This window comes from Clupea harengus, chromosome 25, assembly GCF_900700415.2.
Source record: "Clupea harengus chromosome 25, Ch_v2.0.2, whole genome shotgun sequence".
Classification (NCBI taxonomy): domain Eukaryota; kingdom Metazoa; phylum Chordata; class Actinopteri; order Clupeiformes; family Clupeidae; genus Clupea; species Clupea harengus.
In genome coordinates, this window is record NC_045176.1 from 1,579,306 (window position 1) to 1,600,879 (window position 21,574).

Here is a 21,574-nt window from a genome sequence, read left to right on the forward strand (position 1 = left end):
AAATAATGCGCTTGGGAATAGAGAAATAAATCATGGGATTGTCATAAATGAGTGTTGCTCTTTTGTGAACATCTATATGTGTGTTTTTGCCTTTCTACAGAGCAATGCAGCCCCAGTCCCAACTGTATATGACGTGGTCCAGTTCAATCAACTCTCAGCTTCCTCTCCAACAGAACATGCTCCTGTGATTCCTTCCATTCCTGAAACTGAATATGCACAAGTAAAAAAGAAAGATGGTCCCAACTAGAGAAGCTGAGTGGTGATCATTATTAGAGACAGTGGCGTTTCTACATTAGGGGCAGGTGGGGCAGTGCAGGTGGGGCAACGGCCCACGCTGCCCCACCGTTACCATGGAAACACCAATGAGCGTGAACCACACAGGCCAAAGTTAACATTGAGCGGTGGGGCACTTTCAGATGTGCCCCACGAAATCTGCCTGGCAACTAGACTGGAATAATGCGAAAACCGCGAGACCTGTACCCCGTGACTAAGAAAAAAAAAACATACAGTCAGATCAAAATCAGACAGATCAATTCCAGTAACGTTACTGCTAGTTAGCTATCGCTAGTTTGTGAGTATTTTGGAAGTGTTTAAATTCAGCCTACAATGAATAATGTAGACTATTTGTTGAGGGTGCAATTTAGTACATTGTTGTTGGAAGAGAAATTAGAAATGAAACGTAGAGTAAACAGCAGAGACTGAACGCCCTCTCCATGCGTTCCATTGAAAACCCGTTAGTTCATGGGCTGGTGGATTTTAACAGCACCACCGCGCCAACTTCCTATTTAAGTGAGTCAAACCTTTTTTTTTTTGGAGCTGATGGTATCAATGCAATCTGCAAGAACAAGTCTTTTTACAAAGTTTTGTTCATTTAGCAGCATGTTTTGTTGCTGTTATTTGTTTAAGTTGTGCCTTTCGCTTCATATTGTATGCCACACGTGAGCCACAAGCTTAATAAATTAGTCAAGTTACTTGAGCTATGTGTCCGTCTAATCTTTTTACTTTGTTGCAATCATTTTACTTTAATGCTGTATTATAGGCAACATCTTTGTGTTGCGCTGAGCGCTGAAGCATGTGAAATGTATTTGAACAAGGATTTCTGCTCCCTGCTGGCACTCAAAATGCAGCCCATAACATATCTTACTGGTCTGCTGCTTATAATAATCAGCTACCTCTAGTTTTTTGACGATGACATGAAGTCATCCAAAATTGCCCCACCAGAAATTTCAGGCTAAAATCGCCACTGATTAGAGAGAACATCAACAAGAAATAATAATTACGTATACTTTAGGTTAGGGCTGGGTGGTATGACGGTATATACCGTGCAACGGTAGAAATGTGTCTACCGGGAGAGATTGGGCTATAGCGTTTCAACCGCGGTATACTCTTATTTTGAAATCCAATTGATTTATTTTTAGATAATGACCTCCAAACTATACATCATCCCGCTTATTATACAGTTACTCGCCAAAACGATAGAAGACATTCCTCCAAAATACCTCTTTAACGATTTTGTTTCCACTTCGTGATTTCCGTTTAGAAAAAATAGTTCTTCAGGCAAATAGAACTTTCAAGTTTCAGGTGTTGCGTAGCAACCCATTACTTGCTGACTTCAAGTTACGTTAAATGACGGACTACTTGCGGAATGATATGATATGAAAGACGTGAATCAAAGCACAAAACCCGTTGCCAATGATGGTCACTACATTTTCGCAGCAGTGAATATAAAGAAATTATGCTACAGACCTGCAAACGTTGGGGTGGCCCATTCAAATCAACTGAACCTTTTTGAACATTCTGAAGAGCCGTATAATAACATACCTAGTACAATTTTTAAGCACATGACCTGCAAGGACTGTCATGCCTACTTGTTGAGTAATTCTCGACTGTTGGGAAAGATTCTACTGAAAGATCTAGCCTACTGAAAAATATGGACTGAAAAGTGTGTAGTGTAGCCATTTATTTGCAGATTCTGTTCCATTTTTCTCAATGATGGTAAAATATTAGTAGTTAAAGATGCACTATTTCGATAGTTTAGATTTATTTTCAGTATTTCATAGTGAAGGAGCTGTGGGAGCACAAGAACAGTGAGCGTCTAGCAGCGATTATCATAGACATATACATGTATGTATATATGTCTATGGCGATTATAACCGTCGAGATTCTAAGTAACATGGAGACAAAACTTCTTTTGGTACTCCACCTAGATCATAAACCCTTGAATATAAAAACGTCTCAATGAAATCGGGTTGAGAAATGTAAACGCTAAAGTGCTTTTTATGCAGAAAAACCGCAGCTCCATCGTTTACTTGCGTTTGTTTACAGGCTTCCCCTCACCAATATTGCGGCGACGTTCGCACGTCGCAGCAACGGGCTGAAGCGGTCAATGGGGCGTCTGTGTAATTGCCAACTGTGTAAAGGCCAGTTTTACAAGGACGGTTGTAGGCTACAAGTTACTAATAGATTTGTATTCACAAGGGAGTGAAAATGAACAGTTGTATCAGGGGCCGTCAGGGCAAGAAGTCCAGCAGTGCTTGTCGAGCTAAATCTAAAAATAGACATGAATTTGAACGATACTGTTGCCGTACACATCTGTAGCATAGCCCTGGTATCTAATCTAATCTAATCTAGGGTTACTGTTTGAATTAAGTTTTGCTCTACTGCTCTCTTGTGGTTGTTGCACTGGCCCACAGCAATGACTCTGGAGAAGAAGTCATGCTAGCTTTCCAAGCAGCTTGTCTAATCCAATGGCGTGAGTTTATTTTGCCTTCTTTTGTTTTGGATGTTTGCGCGTGCATATTGTATACAGTACGGTATTGTGTCTATGTGTGTGTGTTTGCGCATGTAAATTGTATACAATACGGTATTGTGTGTGTGTGTGTGTTATGTGTAATTAATTCTACTGTTCTGATTATACTGGAAGTTTATATTTATCATATATTTCAGCACGGTCAGGTCAGACATGCCCCAGGATATTTTTCTAGAATTTAGTCGATAAGGTTTATAATATACTGTGTGATTAGGCTTTAAAATATACTGTGTGATTTATCTCAATAATGTTCATAATATACTGTGTGATTTATCTCAATAAGGTTTATAATGTACTGTCTGATTTATCTCAATAAGGTTTATAATATACTGTGTCATTTATCTCAATAAGGTTTATATTTATCACATAAATTGCAACTTACTCAATGCTGCTTGGACCCAAAGCCCTGCTAAGAGTAACAGTTTTTACGTTTCAAATCCAGGAAAGCATATTTACCAATCTGGACACCGTAATCCCAGTGAAAACTGTTTTAAGGGATAGGTAGGAGTGGTCCAGACCAACCTTACAAAAGTATCTCTTAGACAAGGGGCCTCATTTATAAAACGTACTTACGCACAGATTTGATCTTAGAGTGTTCGTGTGATCAAATCCACGTCTAAGTGCAGATTTAAAAAAAACGTCTTAGACGTAAAAAAAAGGACGTATCTCTACGTCTGGTTCTAGTTCGCGTAAGTACATTTCCTTGTGGCAATACTGGAGTACTGCAGGAATTCGGAACTCTCCGAGCGCCGACACGCAGTCACCACCACCGTCACCATTAGGGCTAATGATAAAAGGCCAAATGAATGTTTCGCTCAATAAAATCAATTAAACAATTTGAATAATTCATACATGAATGAAATTCACGTCTAATAGGTATTCATTTTAATTCCACATGTGTAAAACATTTCGCTCAATTTATTGCCTATAAAAAGCCTGATAGTGACTTCGTTTTTTTTAGTAGGAGAAATGGCTGCATTGGCGTTGTTAGAGGCCAACCGCGCAATAATTAGAGAAAGGGTTTTTCGTGATCGCGCAGGATGATGTATGGCTGATAAGCAGATACCGTTTTCTGCGTAAAACAAGGTTCCCAATGGCTTCTCACCCCGATTGCACACACTCAGACAGCCTAGGAAGCCCACTTCAATACAGCACATGCTCGTGTGCGGTCGGTAGTGAAGCGCAGCATAGGCATGCTAAAGGGAAGGTGGCGATGTTTGGATGCATCGGGAGGGAGACTGGTGCGGCAGGTGCGGCCGCTGGTGCTTCGGAGACGTGTCTTCTACCATGCCACATACTTTGCTTTTGCCATTACGCCACCAGACAGGCTTTTGAACAATGTTTTGGCCCGCATCTGCTCTTCCATCAGCAGAACGTCGATTTCAGCCTCACTATAATTCTTCTTTTTACATGTTTCTTTCTTGCTTGCCATTGTCACAGAGAGTTTGTGCATTGAGGATGCGCTCCGTTTGTGCATTGAGAATATGCTAATTAGATTAAGTAGGGGCGTTTTGAGGGCGGAGATTCAGTTGCGCACCATTCCACGATCATTTGTGATTTATAAACGCAGAAATGGCGTACATGTGTTTTTTTGTGCGAACGTTCGTTTTCTCTGAATCACACTTACGACCATTTCAGAAAACGTCTGAGATCAAATGTAGGATGGTTTCTACGCAACATTTTATAAATGAGGCCCAAGGACTACCTTAGTTAAGGATGCTCTGGGAAACACAAGATTTCTGGTAAGATGACCACTCCCCTCTCCTTTGGGCAAAAATATATAGCAGCTTGGTTTTATTGTTGTATGCTTTGCTGCTCAGAGTCTTTTGGTTTGTTTATTGTTTGGTTTATTGTTGTTGTTTTTGTTTTTTTGGTTTGTTAATTGTTTGGTTTATTGTCTGAATGAGTTCAAATGATGTGAGTGTGTGTTAATGAACAGTTGCTTTTTCCTTGTGTAATACATTAAATTACCATATTTATATGGACTGTGAATCTGTTAATGTGATACATCTGTCTCAAGTTGGCAACCCTATCAAACACAAGGCTCAAAAGTCCATTTGAGTGGCACAATATGAAGCCCATAGACATACTGTACATAAGGTCCTTGGACAACTGCTGAGCAAACCAGGGCTACATTATTGTGTTTTATGCTAATACAGATAATGTGTGTTAAGACAGAAGCATCTGCAGACTGACAGGAAATAACATTGAAACAAATCAAAGGACCCAAATCAAATGAATTATGTCAAACTAAAGAGATTTAATGGGAGCATGAGGCAAGGTAATATCTATTCCAGTTGTTGCCTATCACAGATCTTTGATAGATAAAAAAAATTCTCGCTTTCGTAGCTTTTGTATTTGTGAGTCTGTGGCTCCTAGGCCCGCGTCAGCGAGAACGAGCCCAAATCCAAACCCTGCATAGAGGGGCTCAGTGAATGTGGAGTGGAATGTGTGTAAGTGTGTGAGCGTGTGTGTGTCTGAAGAGATGCTGTAGAAGGACACGGTTCCAGACGGCCAGTCCAGATACACACCTATTCTGTGCGCGTCTGAGGGAGGGATTGCTATTTCAGTACTATGTCTATTGTGACGGGCAGCATAATAGAAATCAAAGCACCAAAGCCCCCAGGACTGCACATTGAGGGTATACCTCCCGTCATCACTCTTTCCCTTCCGTCGGATTCCTTTATACGTCACTGCCATAACACTAAAGCCATTCCACTCAGCCTCCCAGTAACAGCGTCTGGTCAGAGCCTCTCTACACACAACCTGAGGCCAGTAATCAAATCTCCCTGGATGATCAGGGTACGGCTGAGGTTCTCTCCATGTCGCCTTTCTGTTTCCCTCAGACAGAGAGAGACGTCCATGTGCTGTATCTGGGTCCATTGTGAGTTCATAGGCATCTACAGAGAAGAAGAGAAATCAGAGGAGACAATTTAACACACACTGTGTGTGTGTGTGTTTGTGTTTGTGTGTGTTTGTGTTTGTGTTTGTGTGTGTGTGTGTGTGTGTGTGTGTGCGGCTGCGTGTGTTTACATTTTCTTAATCCTGGTCTGATCCTGGATTTGCCTCCATGGTCCACACTACAAAAACACAGAGAAAACAATGGATGAGTCAGAGATACCCACAGACACACGCACACCAGATCCAGATACCCAAAGACACACACACACACACACACACACACACACACACACACACACACCAGATCCAGATACCCACAGACACACGCACACCAGATCCAGATACCCACAGACACACACACAAACTATAGCCATACACTGTTACTGTAGTCATATAGGGCCTATACTATTTTAAGACACCTCTTAAACGCATTCAGGTCTGGCAACCTTTTGTTGTTCTGTGTGATAATTGGGTTACTCTAACCTAATGCCTGAGATGGTTCTCAATGGCCTACCCCCATTTCAGTTTTACAGTTGGTGCCTGTTGCTCACACCGCAGTTCAATTCCTGTCCCCTAGATGTCAGCGTAATGCCAGATAGGGGACCTTTCCTTCATTACCGTGATAAGATGATCATCTGGAAGATGATGGTGGCCACATGTTTAGTGGGCACAGCAGCTGTGTTGCAATGTTTGGCATGTTCTTGGGCAGGTCATACTGTAATTTTTTACACACATGAGCAAACACAAACAAACACATTCATACCACACACACGCACAAACACACATCCATACCACACACACACACATCCATACCACACACACACACACACACACACATATCCATATCACAAACACACACACACACACACACACACACACACACACACACACACACATCCATACTACACACACACACACACACACAGATACCAAAAACACACATACTGTACTTACTTTAGCCGACATTGTAGACCCATCTGTGCAGAGAGCAGCTTTTCTCCCGAGTCTCCTGGGTGATTGTAGCTCAGATCCAGCTCTCTCAGGTGTGAGGGGTTTGAGCCCAGAGCTGAAGCCAGAGAAGAACAGCCTTCCTCTGTGACTAAACAGCCAGATAGTCTAGAGAAGGAGAGAGATGGAGAGTCAGAGCATCTTCCTGTCGTACAATAAACACTGTCACATCATCATTGTGTGCTGATGAAACACAGTTGGACCCCTAAAGCCACATTCACTCTCAAGAGACCCACTAGTGAAGTGAAGTAATGAAGCCGTATAGCTGTCCTGAGAATAGAAAAAAAGTGAAACAAACAACTTTTATGTACAAATACGACCATCTACATAGTTTGGTCTGGCAATTTTCAGTGTCGCTCTCTTTGGATTCTCTTTGGAAGACTGCGAGTCACACTCGGAAAAAGTCTTGAATCTTAGACACAATACCGGACTGAGGAAAACGGAATACAGGCAGGATGCTAGAAAGCAAGGGTTGAAGATGTCCAGATTGTAGTCACGATGGGGTTTAGTCCATGTCATACGAGGCCAGACAACGAGAGAAGGGAGTGAAGGGTATATGTGCAGGATTGACAGGTGCTGGCCATCAGTACTCCAGTGATTGAGGAAGCGGTGCAGGTGAGCGAGTGGAGGCTGAAGGAGGCGTGGCAGGTGCGGGTTCACGCTCTGGCATGACATTAGAAGAGGAAAGAAGCCTTTCTTCATGGCCGACTCAGCACCATTTAAATACAACGCTTGGCCAGGAAAAACACCACGGACACAGATTTGAACGTTTTCATTAGTTTAACCTCAAATTTGAAATTTGCGAAAGTAATAAAACAGCAACTAGGGCGGTTCTTCTTTTAATGAGGAAGAATAAGATGTGATACAGTGTCCACGGTAGTCATGTTGCACAATAAACCATTATTGAAAAGTAGCATGCTGAAAACATACTGTAAAAGAATATAAGCGTTACAAAAAATGTATACCTTCTATTAAGCTAATCATTTTAATGTGCATATTTTACCAGGCTAAATGGTCACCTGTTGACATTGCAATGGTTGGTTCTGGGAAACCAAGAGGTGATTTAAATTTACATTTTTATGTTAGCAAAAATGAAGTGAGTTGAGAGCCTTCTGAGAGCATTTTGACAATGGAAGTATTTCACATCTAGTTCATAGTCTGGACTTGAAGGCATGGCAGCAGCACCAGCAAAAAATCCACTGACAAAGATAAGGCCCAAAGTGTCATATGTTAATAATTTGGCTTTTGAAATGGAATCAAAAGGGTGACAGCTGGCTACTAATGTACTGTCCTGTTATGTCCATTTATTATATGGCTCTTCAGAATGTTCCAAAAGGTTCTGTTGATTTGAATGGGCCACCCCAGTGTTAGAAGTTCTGATATTTCTTTATGATGACCGCTGCAAAGAATTAGTTACCACTGCCATTGGCAACGGGTTTTGTGCTTCTAATTCACATCTTTCATATCATCAGCAAGTGACAGGTTGCTATCAGCACCTGAAACGTCAAAGTTCTATTTTGCATGAAGAAGTCATGAAACGGCAATACAATCATTAAAAAGATACTGTATAATAAGTGGGACAATGTATAGTCTGCTGGTCAGTATCGGAAAATAAATCCTTTCATGACAGAACAAGACGCCTCTGCTGCACCTGTCCTGTTCTGGATTATTTTCCTATACTAACCGGTGGACATTATCCCTTACATTAGAAATACAGAGTAGTTGGTAGGTCTCGCCAAGGTTAGAAATATAGCATAATAATGACATTGTAAAAGTATTGATTCCTGAAATTCACAACTTGGTATCAGTGCTGAAATGAAAATTTGGGGATTGCTACAACACTAAAAGGTATCATTCTGATTAACCATAAGTATCAAATGTAAATATTTTTGCTAAATTATATTAGCTGAACTTTTACCTTAACTTAACTCACAAGCCAGTTAGTAAGATAAGCTGTTTCTATTTTCTTACGTTCAGTATGTATTGTTTTAAAAAGTACTTTACTAACCGTGCAATACATAAACCTGTTCTCATTTATGAAAGTACATGTAATAGTTATTCTAAAGACTATTATTTCCAGTTCATCACCACTACTGACCTCAGTATCTCCAGTTCACAGTGTCGATACCCCAGCCCAGCACAGAGCAGATTCACTCCTGAATCCTCAAGGTCATTGTTACTGAGGTCCAGCTCTCTCAGGGGGCAGTTCACTGACTGTAGGACTGAGGCCAAAGATGAACAGGACTCTCCAGTGAGCTTACAGAGGGCAAGTCTTGGAACAGAAAGAGGGAGAGACAGAGAGAGAATATTAATATTCATGCATTGGAGGATTACAACCTCCATGACCTTTTTTGTGAAATGATTCCTGCGATTTCACCCCAGCCCACATTAATGAATGAGACTCAGGTCAGACTCCTCTCATAGGTCATCAGACTCAGGAGGATTATAACATTATAAGGATTATAAAGAGGATTATAAAATTACCCGTTAATACACAAGAAGACCAGGACAGGACACAGATCACTGACAGGACACACACACACACAAACACACATCTATACCACTGACAAATTTCCATAAGTTTTAACTGAACATTATAAAGTTTCAACTCCTTTTCTGATTTACAAGGCTATTACTGCAGCACACAGACACACACTCACACACTGACACTACTGACAGACTACGCTTGAACTACACATCGGAGAAAGGTATAACTAAAACAGGGCAAGGCCTGCTGACAGACTAAGCTGTTACTGCAGCACAGATGGCAGTTTGCCTTTCTGACTCATGCCCCCTTCTCAGAAAAGAGAGTTAGTTGTGATAGTTGTGTTATGGAGGTACAACCATATGCGTCAAATTTACTAAACTATAACATCAAACAAACTCACAGGCCAGATAGTACGACCAGTTGTATAAGTACAGGGGAAATCCATCTACTTCCCTGACTGGTATGCCTTGCATACCCCAGTAGTGCAGTAACCGTACTATGCATTAACCTGGTCTCATTTTAACACAAATTAAGTGATTGACTTCTACTGACTTTAGTATCTCCAGTTTACAGTGTGGATTCTCCAGTGCGACACAGAGCAGTTTCACTCCTGAATCCCGAAGGACATTGTTACTGAGGTCCATCTCTTTCAGGGGGCAGTTCACTGACTGTAGGACTGAGGCAATCACTGTACAGGATTGTTCATTCAGTTTACAGCCATCCAGCCTGGAGAGAAAGGGACACAGACAGAACATTAGCATTTAGCAAATTCATTTAAATTAACCCAGTTATGCTCCATTGGGGATGAATCCAGTTATGCTCCATGATTTTAACACAAAAGAGGAGGATCAACGGGAGAGAACTGTGGGCTATGGATGATAACCACATGAAATTAATTGTTGGAGTCGCTTATGGTGTGAGGTTAGGTTAGGTTGTAGACAGTGTATAGATTGTGATGGTAAATTATGAGCTTTGTTTTATTTATCCAATATTGTTCAATTTTTTACTAACTGTATTGCCGGTAATCTTTTTCAGATGAAAACCGAAAATGTCCTGATCTATAAACTTCAGTTCCAGTTCAGCCAGGTCAACTCACACACAGACACACACACAGACACACACATATACACACACACCTGTCTTCCCCTCCTTGTCCTTTATATGTCATTTGTAATATTTGAACAGTTTTGAACGATTGTCATTTATATAACGGTATTTCAGTGGCAGTAATGAATGTGTATCTTAATTATGGCTCAAGAACAGGGGATGGGTAATGACATTATTTATAAATAAGATGGAATTAGAGACCCTTCTTCCCCTCCATGTCCTTTAATGTTTGTCATTTGTCATATGTGAATAGTTTTGATTGTTGTAATTACATTACTTAATAAATATAAATTCCAGTTTCATATTTGTACTGATTCACAGTAACTCTCTGTGGTTGAAGGGATAGAACATCATCACACTGATTCAGCAGCATCTTCCCTTCCCTGAGGCCTGAACATCATCACACTGATTCAGCAGCATCTTCCCTTCCCTGAGGCCTGAACATCATCACACTGATTCAGCAGCATCTCTCCTTCACTGAGGCCTGAACATCATCACACTAATTCAGCAGCATCTTCCCTTCCCTGCAAGTACTTACAAAGCACGTGTGGTGTTATTCACCATCGGTAGCAGTCTCTTCAGTGCCTCATCTGACGTTCTGTACTTCCAAAGCTCAAACCTCTCCTGAGTTTCTCCCGACATTTGCAAAACAAACAGCAGAGCCGACCACTGGGCAGATGAGAGTTTCTCTGATGAGAGCCTTTCTGAGGTCAGAAACTTCTGGACTTCAGACAAGAGCGAGTCATCTCTCAGTTCGCTCAGACAGTGCAGAAGATTTATACTCCTCTCTGAGGGGATGTCCTCGTTAAGCTTCTTCTTTATGTAGTCAGCGGTTTCCGTCACGCTCCCTACTCTGATCTCCGTTTCTGGACGTAGCTCCTTCAGGAGCCTCTGACTGGACTCCAGCGTCAGGCCCAGGACGAAGCGGAGGAAAAGATCCAGATGTCCATTTGAACTCTGTAGAGCACTATCTATTGCAGTCCTGTGGAGATCATGTAGTGAGTTTGTCCTCAATTTTAGAAATTTTATGGAAGCTGTAATGAATCCCCTTTGCAGGATATTGACGTTGTCGTCTGCAAACATCAGAAACACGTATGAGGCAGCGAGGAACTCCTGCAAGCTTAAATGTATAAAGCTGAATACCTTTCCCTCGCTTTTTAAGATCTGTGTGAAAATCCCTGAGTCCACCAAAGCTTGCTTGACATCAATGCCACAGTTCATGAGGTCCGTAGCGTAAAATACAATATGTCCCTTCTCCAGCTGAGAAAATGCTAACTTGCCTAGCTTCACTAGGAGACAGCCATCATTTCTGATGTGTCTCTCATTCATTTGATTTGTCTGAATGAGCAGGAAGCGCAAATACATTTCTGTCAAAGTAGTTGAGGCAGTGTTTCCGCTGTCGTGTTTTACTTGTTCCCATTCTTTCAACTTTCTCTGCAGTACGGCAGCTGTAATCCTACAGAAGACTGGTATGTGGCACATGATGTGGAGACTCCTTGATTTCTTTATGTGGGAGATAATTTTTTGCACTTCATCCTCATCTCTGATCCTCTTCCTTAAGTATTCCTCTTTCTGTGCGTCACTAAATCCTTTTATTTCGGTAACACGGTGGATGTACTTTCGATTGATCTGATTGGCTGCCGCTGGTCGAGAAGTTATCCAGATGAGAGCAGAGGGAAGCAGCTCTCCTTTGATCAGATTTGTTATCAGCAGGGTTATAGGTGACACTGTTGTTATGTCAGAGAGCTTTTTGCTGCGTTCAAATTGCAACGGAATCTGATTTTCATCAAGACCATCGAAGATGAACACAAGTTTACTCTCTTTGTAAATGTAAGCCTCTTTTAGTTCTTCAAGTTCAGGATGGAAGTAGAGCAGAAGTCCTGGAAGACTGAACTGGTCGTCCCTTAACAGGTTCATCTCTCTGAACGGAAGCACAAATATGAAATCTACATCCTGATTGGCTGTTCCCTCTGCCCAGTCCAGGACAAACTTCTGTACAGAGACTGTCTTTCCGATGCCAGCAACACCTAAGGTCAGCGCGGTTCTGACGGGAGTGTGTTCCTCAGACGGAACCCTAAAGATGTCGTTGCATCTGACCAGAGTCTGCTCCGTGGGAGCTCTCCTGGAGGAGTCCTCCATCTGCAGCACCTCGTGATCCTGGCACACCTCTCCCGTAAAACCATCGACGACATACAGCTCTGTGAAGATGTCATTTAAAAACGTGTGCTCTCCTTCCTCAGAGGTGCCTTCATAGATGCATTTAAATGTGTCTTTAAAACGGGATTTCAGCTTCTCTCTGACTTCACCCGGCTGGGTGCCTAGAGAGAAGAAGCAAATTCAGAATCGTCAAACATCCAACTGCATTGAATTATCCTGCATTAATGCTGGAGAGAGAGAGAGAGACAGAGAGAGGGAGAAAGAGGGAGCGAGAGAGAGAAAGAGAGAGGAGAGAGAAAGGGAGCGAGAGAGAGCATGAGAGAGAGGAGAGAAAGGAAGCGAGAGAGAGTGTGAGAGAGAGGAGAGAGAGGGAGCGAGAGAGAGAGAGGGGAGAGAGAGAGAGCGAGAGAGATACCTTGTCTGATATCTGAGAAAACATCTCTCAGTCTTGGATATTGCTCCAACACACACTGCTGTTTCAGCAAGAGTATGAACTTCTGACAGGCGTCTTCCCCCTTGTCTCTCAGTTTATCCAGCACTTCAACAGACATCTTCTCAGTGTTTTGAGGTAGGCTTTTAAGAGCCCTATAGTCACGATCTGTGATGAGTTTGTTCTGCTGAACATGTTGGAGAATAAAAGCTGTTTCAGCAGACAGGATCTCGGATAGAATGATCTTCTTTTCAAGTATTATATCCATGGTTACCTGCAAAATCTCAACAATCCTAAAACACAAAAACAAAACAGACATAATTAACACATTAATAATTCCCTTTTGATAATTCCTACCACACATTCTGTTTTTTTCTTGGACTGATTACAGAGCAAGTGTTTGAGGATAAAATATAAAATATGTATATATATATATATAAATATACAGTATATATATATATATTATAGAACATTTTGTTGAAGTTGCAAGTCATTTTGGAGTTAACTCCTACTTCTATATACCTTATTTCAGCTTCAGCCAAGATGCATCCCAGTTCATTCACAAAGGTGCAGATTTAAATGTACAGATTTATCCATTTTACATATCCATGTTCAGTTAAGGCACTGCCTCACAGTACCAGAGTTATTATACTTTTTTTTTATTATTTTTTTTATTTCAGTTCCGTTTTAGTTCATTTCAGAGTTATTTATTTTGTGAAATTGACTAGTTGTAGTTTATTTTTTATTTAATTATTTATTCATTATGTGTTTTATTTAATGTGTTGCATGTATCTTCAGAAAATATTGTTTCATCAAGCATCAATCTTCTTTTTACAGCAGCCGGCATCTTCGGTAGCAAAAGGCCAGTGGAACCCATCAGCCCCAGGGTTAGGGTCAGGGTCATAGATATATATAAAGGCTAGATGTACTTTTTAAATAACCATAACTTGCTCAATTATTCAACGGATTTAAAAATGGTTTAGTTTCTTACAAACGTTATAAACGTGGTTATAATTCTGGGTTCTTTTTGGATATTTTTTTTAGAAAATAACATAATTATTCATATGTATGCAGTGTCATAACTACATCTCTGACGTTTATAATAAACCGAACCGTTTAAAAATCGGTTGAAAATTGAGCCAGTTATGGTTATTTAAAAAGTACATACCACTACCAACACAATGTTATGGGTGAGCGAGCTCCCCGCAGCAAGATGGCCGCCATGTCAGGGTCAGGGTCAGGGTTGTCAGCCACACTTAACACTTTTATACATGTTATCAGTATGAAACATAAGTCTTTACTTGACCAAGTCATTTTTCACCTCGACAGCCTTCTAGTGTAAGATGTTAAGGCTAACATAACATAAAATAACATTTTACACGCTGATACACAAGGAAAACTACACCAGGGCATTACACGATACACGCAGAGTAAATGGCAACATAATTACACACTATCATAGGCATACACACATGGTTAAAGAGGTACTGCAGACATGATGCACAGGGATTGGCAAGGGTAGACATAGACGCTAATACACAAAGGCATTACACCAGGCCATTACACATAACACAGAGACTAAATGTTAACAGCGACAGTGGTACAGTGGTAGAGAAGTCGTTTAGTAATCAGAAGGTTGCTAGTTCGATTCCCTGTCGAAGCGTCCTTGAGCAAGACACTGAACCCCTAATTGCTCCTGATGTGCAGTGTGCCATCAGTGTAAATGTAAAATGTGTATACATCCTTGTAAGTCGCTTTGGATAAAAGCGTCTGCTAAATGACTAAATGTAAATGTTAACAGCATTACGCACATTGTTAGGCCTAACATAATTAATCACAGAGGTAGGCCTAACATTGACATAATTAATCACAGAGGTAGGCCTAACATTGACATAATTAATCACAGAAGAAGGCCTAACATTGACATGGATCACACACACTCCCAGGAACTACATTACATCACGGAAGCGCTCTTGCTCTTGCACGCTCCAATAATACATCTACTTTCCAACCTTTTTAAAAAGATGATGTCTTCGTCTTAAATACCTGCATGTATTTCTGTGTTAGCTTCTGTTTGGTCACAATATGCCTCCTCGGTGAAAAAGGTCAATTCCAATTATTCAGATCCATTTCATCCATATGATAAAGGCAGACCTAAATTCCTTCTTGTGTCCAACCTTATCGCGACCAACACAGAACAAAGAATCATCGCTTTTAATCCCTCCAGTAATCTAATGGCTCACAGAATATTTTCTCTCCTTCTCTTAGACCTTCAATGCTGCAGCCTTAGAGCTCCAACTGAACTGTGTTCTGAATCTAGCGTTGTCTTTACTGGTATTCAGGTGCACAATGATGTGATGTCAGATCTGTGAAAACCTGTCAAACCTGACTTGGTTTTACTGGAATGAACCAGTTTGTTCAAGAAGTACTCTGGAATAACAATGATGTAAGCACTTTAGAGATTCAGAAAGATAATAAACAGTTGATTGTTCATTCATTATTTCCTTTTAACATTTTTCCAGTTTGAGGGGAATTCTCACTTCTCAAGCAGGAGCAATGTCCCAATTTGATCTGTTTAATCAGATATCATGGCCTCATAGGGACATTTTGCAACCACAGTTTTGCATATAGAATCAAATCTGATGGACATAGCAGATTTTGTGTCTCAGAATTACACTTTACACTCATTATCTCTGCTTTTGTCTTCTTTGCTATTTAGACATCAACCATGCCAAACACTCACACACACACACACACACACACACACACACACACACACACACACACACACACACACACACACACACACACACACACACATTATTGTCTTCTTTGCTATTTAGACATCAACCATGACAAACATTCACACACAAACACACACACACACACATTATTGTCTTCTTTGCTATTTAGACATGACCATGACAAACAGTCTGTCCAGTTCAACAGCTTTCTACAACAGTGAAAACACGTCTGTGTGTGTGGGCATACGTTCAATTTCCACAATGACACACACTATCAGCTGTCTCCTTTCCATAATAGCCATTACACATAAGAGATGCTGTCCAGTTCAACAACGTAACAGAAGAATTATTTAAATTCCAGCAAGTTTGCAGAAATATTTAGCTTTCAGCATAGATTTCCTTTTTCTATGCCACACAGATTATTATTTTTTATTTCCGTAGTTGCAGATATATACACAATATGATGACAGTTGTCCTGAATCTCTGCTTCCATCTTCTTTTCTATTCAGACATGATAAAATCAGGCAGTCTGTCCAGTTACACAGGTTTTAACGCCAGTGGAAATGCCTACAGGTGTATGTGCATAGATGCGCATGTGCATGCATGTTACAAAAAAAAAAGAACGACTGCAGAGGAAAGCGAACTGGATGTACCGTTTTTTCCCCACTGTTTTTATTAAAATAGGAAGTGGGCATCACAATAGGCTTCACTAACCAGCTACAGAGTGCACTGTCTGGCTCACCAATAGGCTTAACTAACCATCTACAGAGTGCACTGTCTGGGTCACCAATAGGCTTAAATAACCAGCTACAGAGTGCACTGAAAACGTTTATTTTCACGTTTTCTTTAATGATAGAAAAGGGATTCTGAGAGATTTGAAAATCTGCATAATAGTTTGCAAAGGCTTGATGAAGCCGATTGCCGAATACATCCGTTTATTCCAAATTCTAAATACGAATTCCATAACTATTATAGGGCTACAGAATAAACATACACAGGTGTCCGTCTGGAGGGATAGTTTTGGAGAATACAAGGTGTGGGATAAACAAATTAGTAGCTATACTAATAAGTATCGTGACCTTTCGGCAGGAAGGGATATCTTGGGTGAGGGGAAACGTGTGTCACCACGCATTCTTTTAATGAATGTGCGGAGGTCTCTGATGCTAGTGGATTTAATGAATATGAGGAGGTCTCTGATGCTAGTGGATTTAATGAATATGAGGAGGTCTCTGATGCTAGTGGATTTAATGAATGTGCGGTCTCTGATGCTAGTGGATTTAATGAATGTGCGGTCTCTGATGCTAGTGGATTTAATGAATGTGCGGTCTCTGATGCTAGTGGATTTAATGAATGTGCGGTCTCTGATGCTAGTGGATTTAATGAATATGAGGAGGTCTCTGATGCTAGTGGATTTAATGAATATGAGGAGGTCTCTGATGCTAGTGGATTTAATGAATGTGCGGAGGTCTCTGATGCTAGTGGATTTAATGAATATGAGGAGGTCTCTGATGCTAGTGGATTTAATGAATATGAGGAGGTCTCTGATGCTAGTGGATTTGATGAATGTGCGGAGGTCTCTGATGCTAGTGGATTTGATGAATATGAGGAGGTCTCTGATGCTAGTGGATTTGATGAATGTGCGGAGGTCTCTGATGCTAGTGGATTTGATGAATGTGCGGAGGTCTCTGATGCTAGTGGATTTGATGAATATGAGGAGGTCTCTGATGCTAGTGGATTTGATGAATATGAGGAGGTCTCTGATGCTAGTGGACTTGATGTAAATGTATTACTCTTCCGTGGGAGGAAGGAGAGTGAACAATTAGTCCACTTGAGGGGAATTTGTATCCTTACGAGATCGGTGTGAAGGTGAATGCATACAGTTGGAACAGGAAATGCCTCCGCTTATAATAACTATTGAAATGTTAATAGGCCCAGTTCCAGACATTTTGGCATGGCTGAGACAAAGGGCAGGAATAAAGCATACATTCAAGTGATGTAAAATAGTACGTGAAAACCACCAATATTCTTCATTGGCCTGTTGCTCCAACTGTCTGTCTTTGCCTCTCACCGCCTCTGCAAACGTCCCGTCTTACGCGCTTTTTCATTTGCTTTTCTCTTAGTTGTTTACTGGTGGTTGTTTGTGTTTGTGTCTGCACCTTTTTTAGTTTAGTGGTAGTTAGTGCAGGCAAGGTAGTTTTCCCGGAAGACTCACCTTCTTTTTCCTTTGATCGCGAGAGAGGTAAGCTGCAGCGACTATTTATTTATTGTGAGGCTTTTTGGTTGTCATTTTGTTTTCCTCTCTTCTCCTTTTGAAGGCAACCACCATTGTATTTATAACAATAAACAAGTATATTTACCCGCAACTGAGAGTCTGGCAATTTTATGTTACGAGACCTTTGGTTCTTCAGGTCTGTAATAACATTAAATGGGGGCTCGTCCCGGATAATAATTAGCACACTGTTAATTGTGCCTTTAGTGCGAATTTTCGCCGTCGTTAGTGTCTCGTTTAGTGGTGTGCCAGTGTTGTCTTTTGTGTTGTGCTTCACATTGTTGTGCGTTATTTTGCCTTGTCAGGCTACTTAAACACACTGTTCCCAAGAATGTCTACTCTTGAGAAATTCATTGAAGCGCCAAGTCTGGTTATTTTAACCAGCCTTACTCGCGACGAGTTATTAAGAATTGCGGGCCATTAGCAAGTAGAGGTACGTCTGGTGCCAAAATCTGATGGCACGCTTAGATTTTGCACAGACTTTCGTAAAGTCAACGCGGTTACCAAGCCGGATAGTTTTCCCCTTCCACGTATGGATGACAGCGTGGACCGCCTTGGTTCAGCCGTGTTTGTTGCAAGATTGACTTACTGAAGGGCTACTGGCAAATCCCCCTGACCGATCGCACAAAGGAGATTTCGGCCTTCGTTACACCCGACAGCTTCCTACAGTACACATGTCAGGGACGGGCTCGGGAAGCGAACCCTGACTAGGGTTAACAAAGACTATGACTTAGACAATAAAACTGGAACTAGCAAACTTGAGACTTGAGAGCCTTGAGAGACTACAGAGCCCTGAGAGACTCGACACCTGAAACAAGAAACATGAAAGCTAGAAGCCAGTACTGACCAGAACACAAACAAGTAAGTCACCGAAAAGAACACCAAAAACAACCGGGTATAAATACAACTCATGTGACCAATTAACTAACAAGCAGACAGGTGGAAACAATGGAAGGAAAACAGACACAGGAAGTCAACCAAAGCACATGAACAGGTATAACAAACACAGGAAGCACATGTACACACATAGCCACACCACAAGCCTCTCTAGTTGGCGGCCTCTAGAGGCCCGGAGGTCCCAACTCGTGACAGAGATCCCAAGTCGTGACAACACAGTGATGGCTTTTGGTTTTCGAAACGCCCCCTCGACTTTTCAAAGAATGGTAAATAACCTCCTTGTGGGTCTTTCGAACTGTGAGGCCTATCTCGATGATCTGGTGGTGTATAGCACTACCTGGTGCGAACATGTATCTCATCTTAAAGCTGTCTTTGAGCGTTTGTCTGGGGCGAATCTCACGATTAATTTGGCGAAGTGTGAGTTTGGGCAGGCTACAATAGTCTACCTGGGCAAGGTAGTTGGAAGTGGTGAGGTGCGACCAATGCAAGCCAAAATTGAAGCCATGTTAGAGTTTCCACTCACCACGTCTCGTCGCGAACTTCGCCATGTTCTGGGCTTGGTGGGCTATTACAGGGCTTGGCATGGTGTGCTATTACAGGGCTTTTTGCACAGTCACACACACACACACACATGCAGCGCCTCTCACTGACCTCCTCAGCACTAAGCAGGCCTTTCAGTGGACTGAGGAAGGTCGGAGAGCCTTCGCTGCTGTTAAGGCCCTGCTTACCACCGCTCCTGTAATGCCACTGTCTGTGTGTGTGTGTGTGAGTGTGTGTGTGTGTGTGTGTGTGTGAGTGTGTGTGTGTGTGTTTGTGTGTGTGTTTGTGAGTGTGAGTGTGAGTGTGAGTGAGTGTGTGTGTGTGTTTGTGAGTGTGTGTGTGTGTGTGTGTGTGTGTGTGTGTGTGTGTGCCATAACCAAAGATTAACAAAAAGAGAAATTAAATGTATCAATAATAATTGTTAAGAAATGCTTAAGTGTGTCCACCTACAGTGATGGCTGAGTGCCTTTCGATGCTCAGACTTTCAATATTTCCTCACAACACTTCAGATGCGGTTATCGGCCACCCAAATCAGAAAACAACTTAGTTCGGAAAAATCATGTCACATTATGCCAAGCCTTATTCGCATGTTTCAATCAAGATACGAAAGGGATCAACCAGAACATCCCCTGAGATCACCTTCACGTACTCTCTTCTATAGTGAAAGAGAAGGACAACTCACCTATTTCACACAGTCCACAGGTTCCAGAGATCCCTGCCCTTCCTTAGACAGTGAATGTCCACAGAGAACTGATCTGACAGGTGTACTAAGGCGGGGTGTGTATCGAACGCGGAGTAAACTCACTTCATTAACAGACGCAGAAGCGAGTTTTTAGTATTGTATATGTACCTCAAGATTTAATGTCAAAGAGGTCAAAAAGATAAAAAGAAAAGAAAACTACAAAACAGCTCAAAAAGTACTTCGATTTTACAAGCAATTCAAAGAACAAAAAGGATAATCCACTTGGTCAAAAAGTGGTCAAGCTCTCAAAATCAGTGTACAATCCACAAAGCAAAAGAAGAGAGCAAACATACATTGAGTTTGGCCTTTTAACAGCCCATGTATTGGGACAGAACACACCTTTATATGTCATTTCTACAAAGAAATATGCATAATCTTACTTTAAAATTAACAGTTATATTTCGTTTAATATTTTACCAAAAAAATGTGTGAAATAAGCAATACTCTATTGTATTTCTATTTACATTTTTTTTATGTCGTGATTTTACGACATTTCAGTGTTAATTTTATGCACATTTTTTACAGTGTACCCTACAGTCCACTACAGTCCACTACAGTAAACTACAGTCCACTACATATACACTACATGTCCACTACAGTAAACTACAGTCCACTACAGTCCACTACAGTCCACTACAGTAAACTACAGTCCACTACATATACACTACAGTCCACTACAGTAAACTACAGTCCACTACATATACACTACAGTCCACTACAGTAAACTACAGTCCACTACAGTCCACTACAGTCCACTACAGTAAACTACAGTCCACTACATATACACTACATGTCCACTACAGTCCACTACAGTCCACTACAGTAAACTACAGTCCACTACATATACACTACAGTCCACTACAGTAAACTACAGTCCACTACATATACACTACAGTCTGTGTCCTTCTCTGGGCCCCTATATGGTACACTTCCTGTTTTTCTCCACTTTACAGTTTCAATGGACACTCAAGCTTACATCAGCATTTAAACTTACAGGCATTGTTCTCTCACAGGTATTTGTACTGAAAACCTTTTCTCATACAATGAGCACATTATACTCTAGCAATCAGCAGCAGATATAGATTTGTTAAACGTCACTCAAGCAATTTCACACATTATTATATGGCCATAAGGCATGATTCAAACACTCTTCAATCATTTTAAAAAGCATACATCTGTTTAAATGATTATAAAACATAGCTCAAGCAATCTCAGCAAAGCATACATTTGTTATGTGATTATCAGTATGAGGTAGGCCTAACACACACACACACACACACACACACACACACTCACGCATATGGATCCAGGTCGTGGCTGTCAGGTACATTCTTTTGTGAGTCGTTCATCATAATATATAATTAATACACATTGTTATAAATAATATACATTGTTTTCTAAGTGTTTGAATGTGGAGTATCTAGTGTAATCTAATAAAACAGTGTCTTTTATTACGAGCTGTGTGTGTGTGTGCTGAGTTAG

The 21,574-nt window shown here is 41.1% G+C and overlaps 1 protein-coding gene across 1 annotated transcript in view; it reads right to left on the reverse strand.

Annotated features, from left to right (window-relative positions):
- Positions 1-5,116: 5,116 nt before the first annotated feature.
- LOC105894110 (NLR family CARD domain-containing protein 3-like) overlaps positions 5,117-21,574 on the reverse strand; it is a 29,053-nt gene continuing 12,595 nt past the window's right edge. Inside the window, exons 4-10 of the mRNA XM_031562750.1 lie at positions 12,973-13,193; positions 10,852-12,631; positions 9,759-9,932; positions 8,817-8,990; positions 6,665-6,826; positions 5,843-5,889; positions 5,117-5,709 (exon numbers count right to left, since the gene is read on the reverse strand). Of these exons, the coding sequence (XP_031418610.1) occupies positions 5,117-5,709; positions 5,843-5,889; positions 6,665-6,826; positions 8,817-8,990; positions 9,759-9,932; positions 10,852-12,631; positions 12,973-13,193 (3,151 nt within the window). The remainder of the gene's footprint in view (positions 5,710-5,842; positions 5,890-6,664; positions 6,827-8,816; positions 8,991-9,758; positions 9,933-10,851; positions 12,632-12,972; positions 13,194-21,574) is intronic.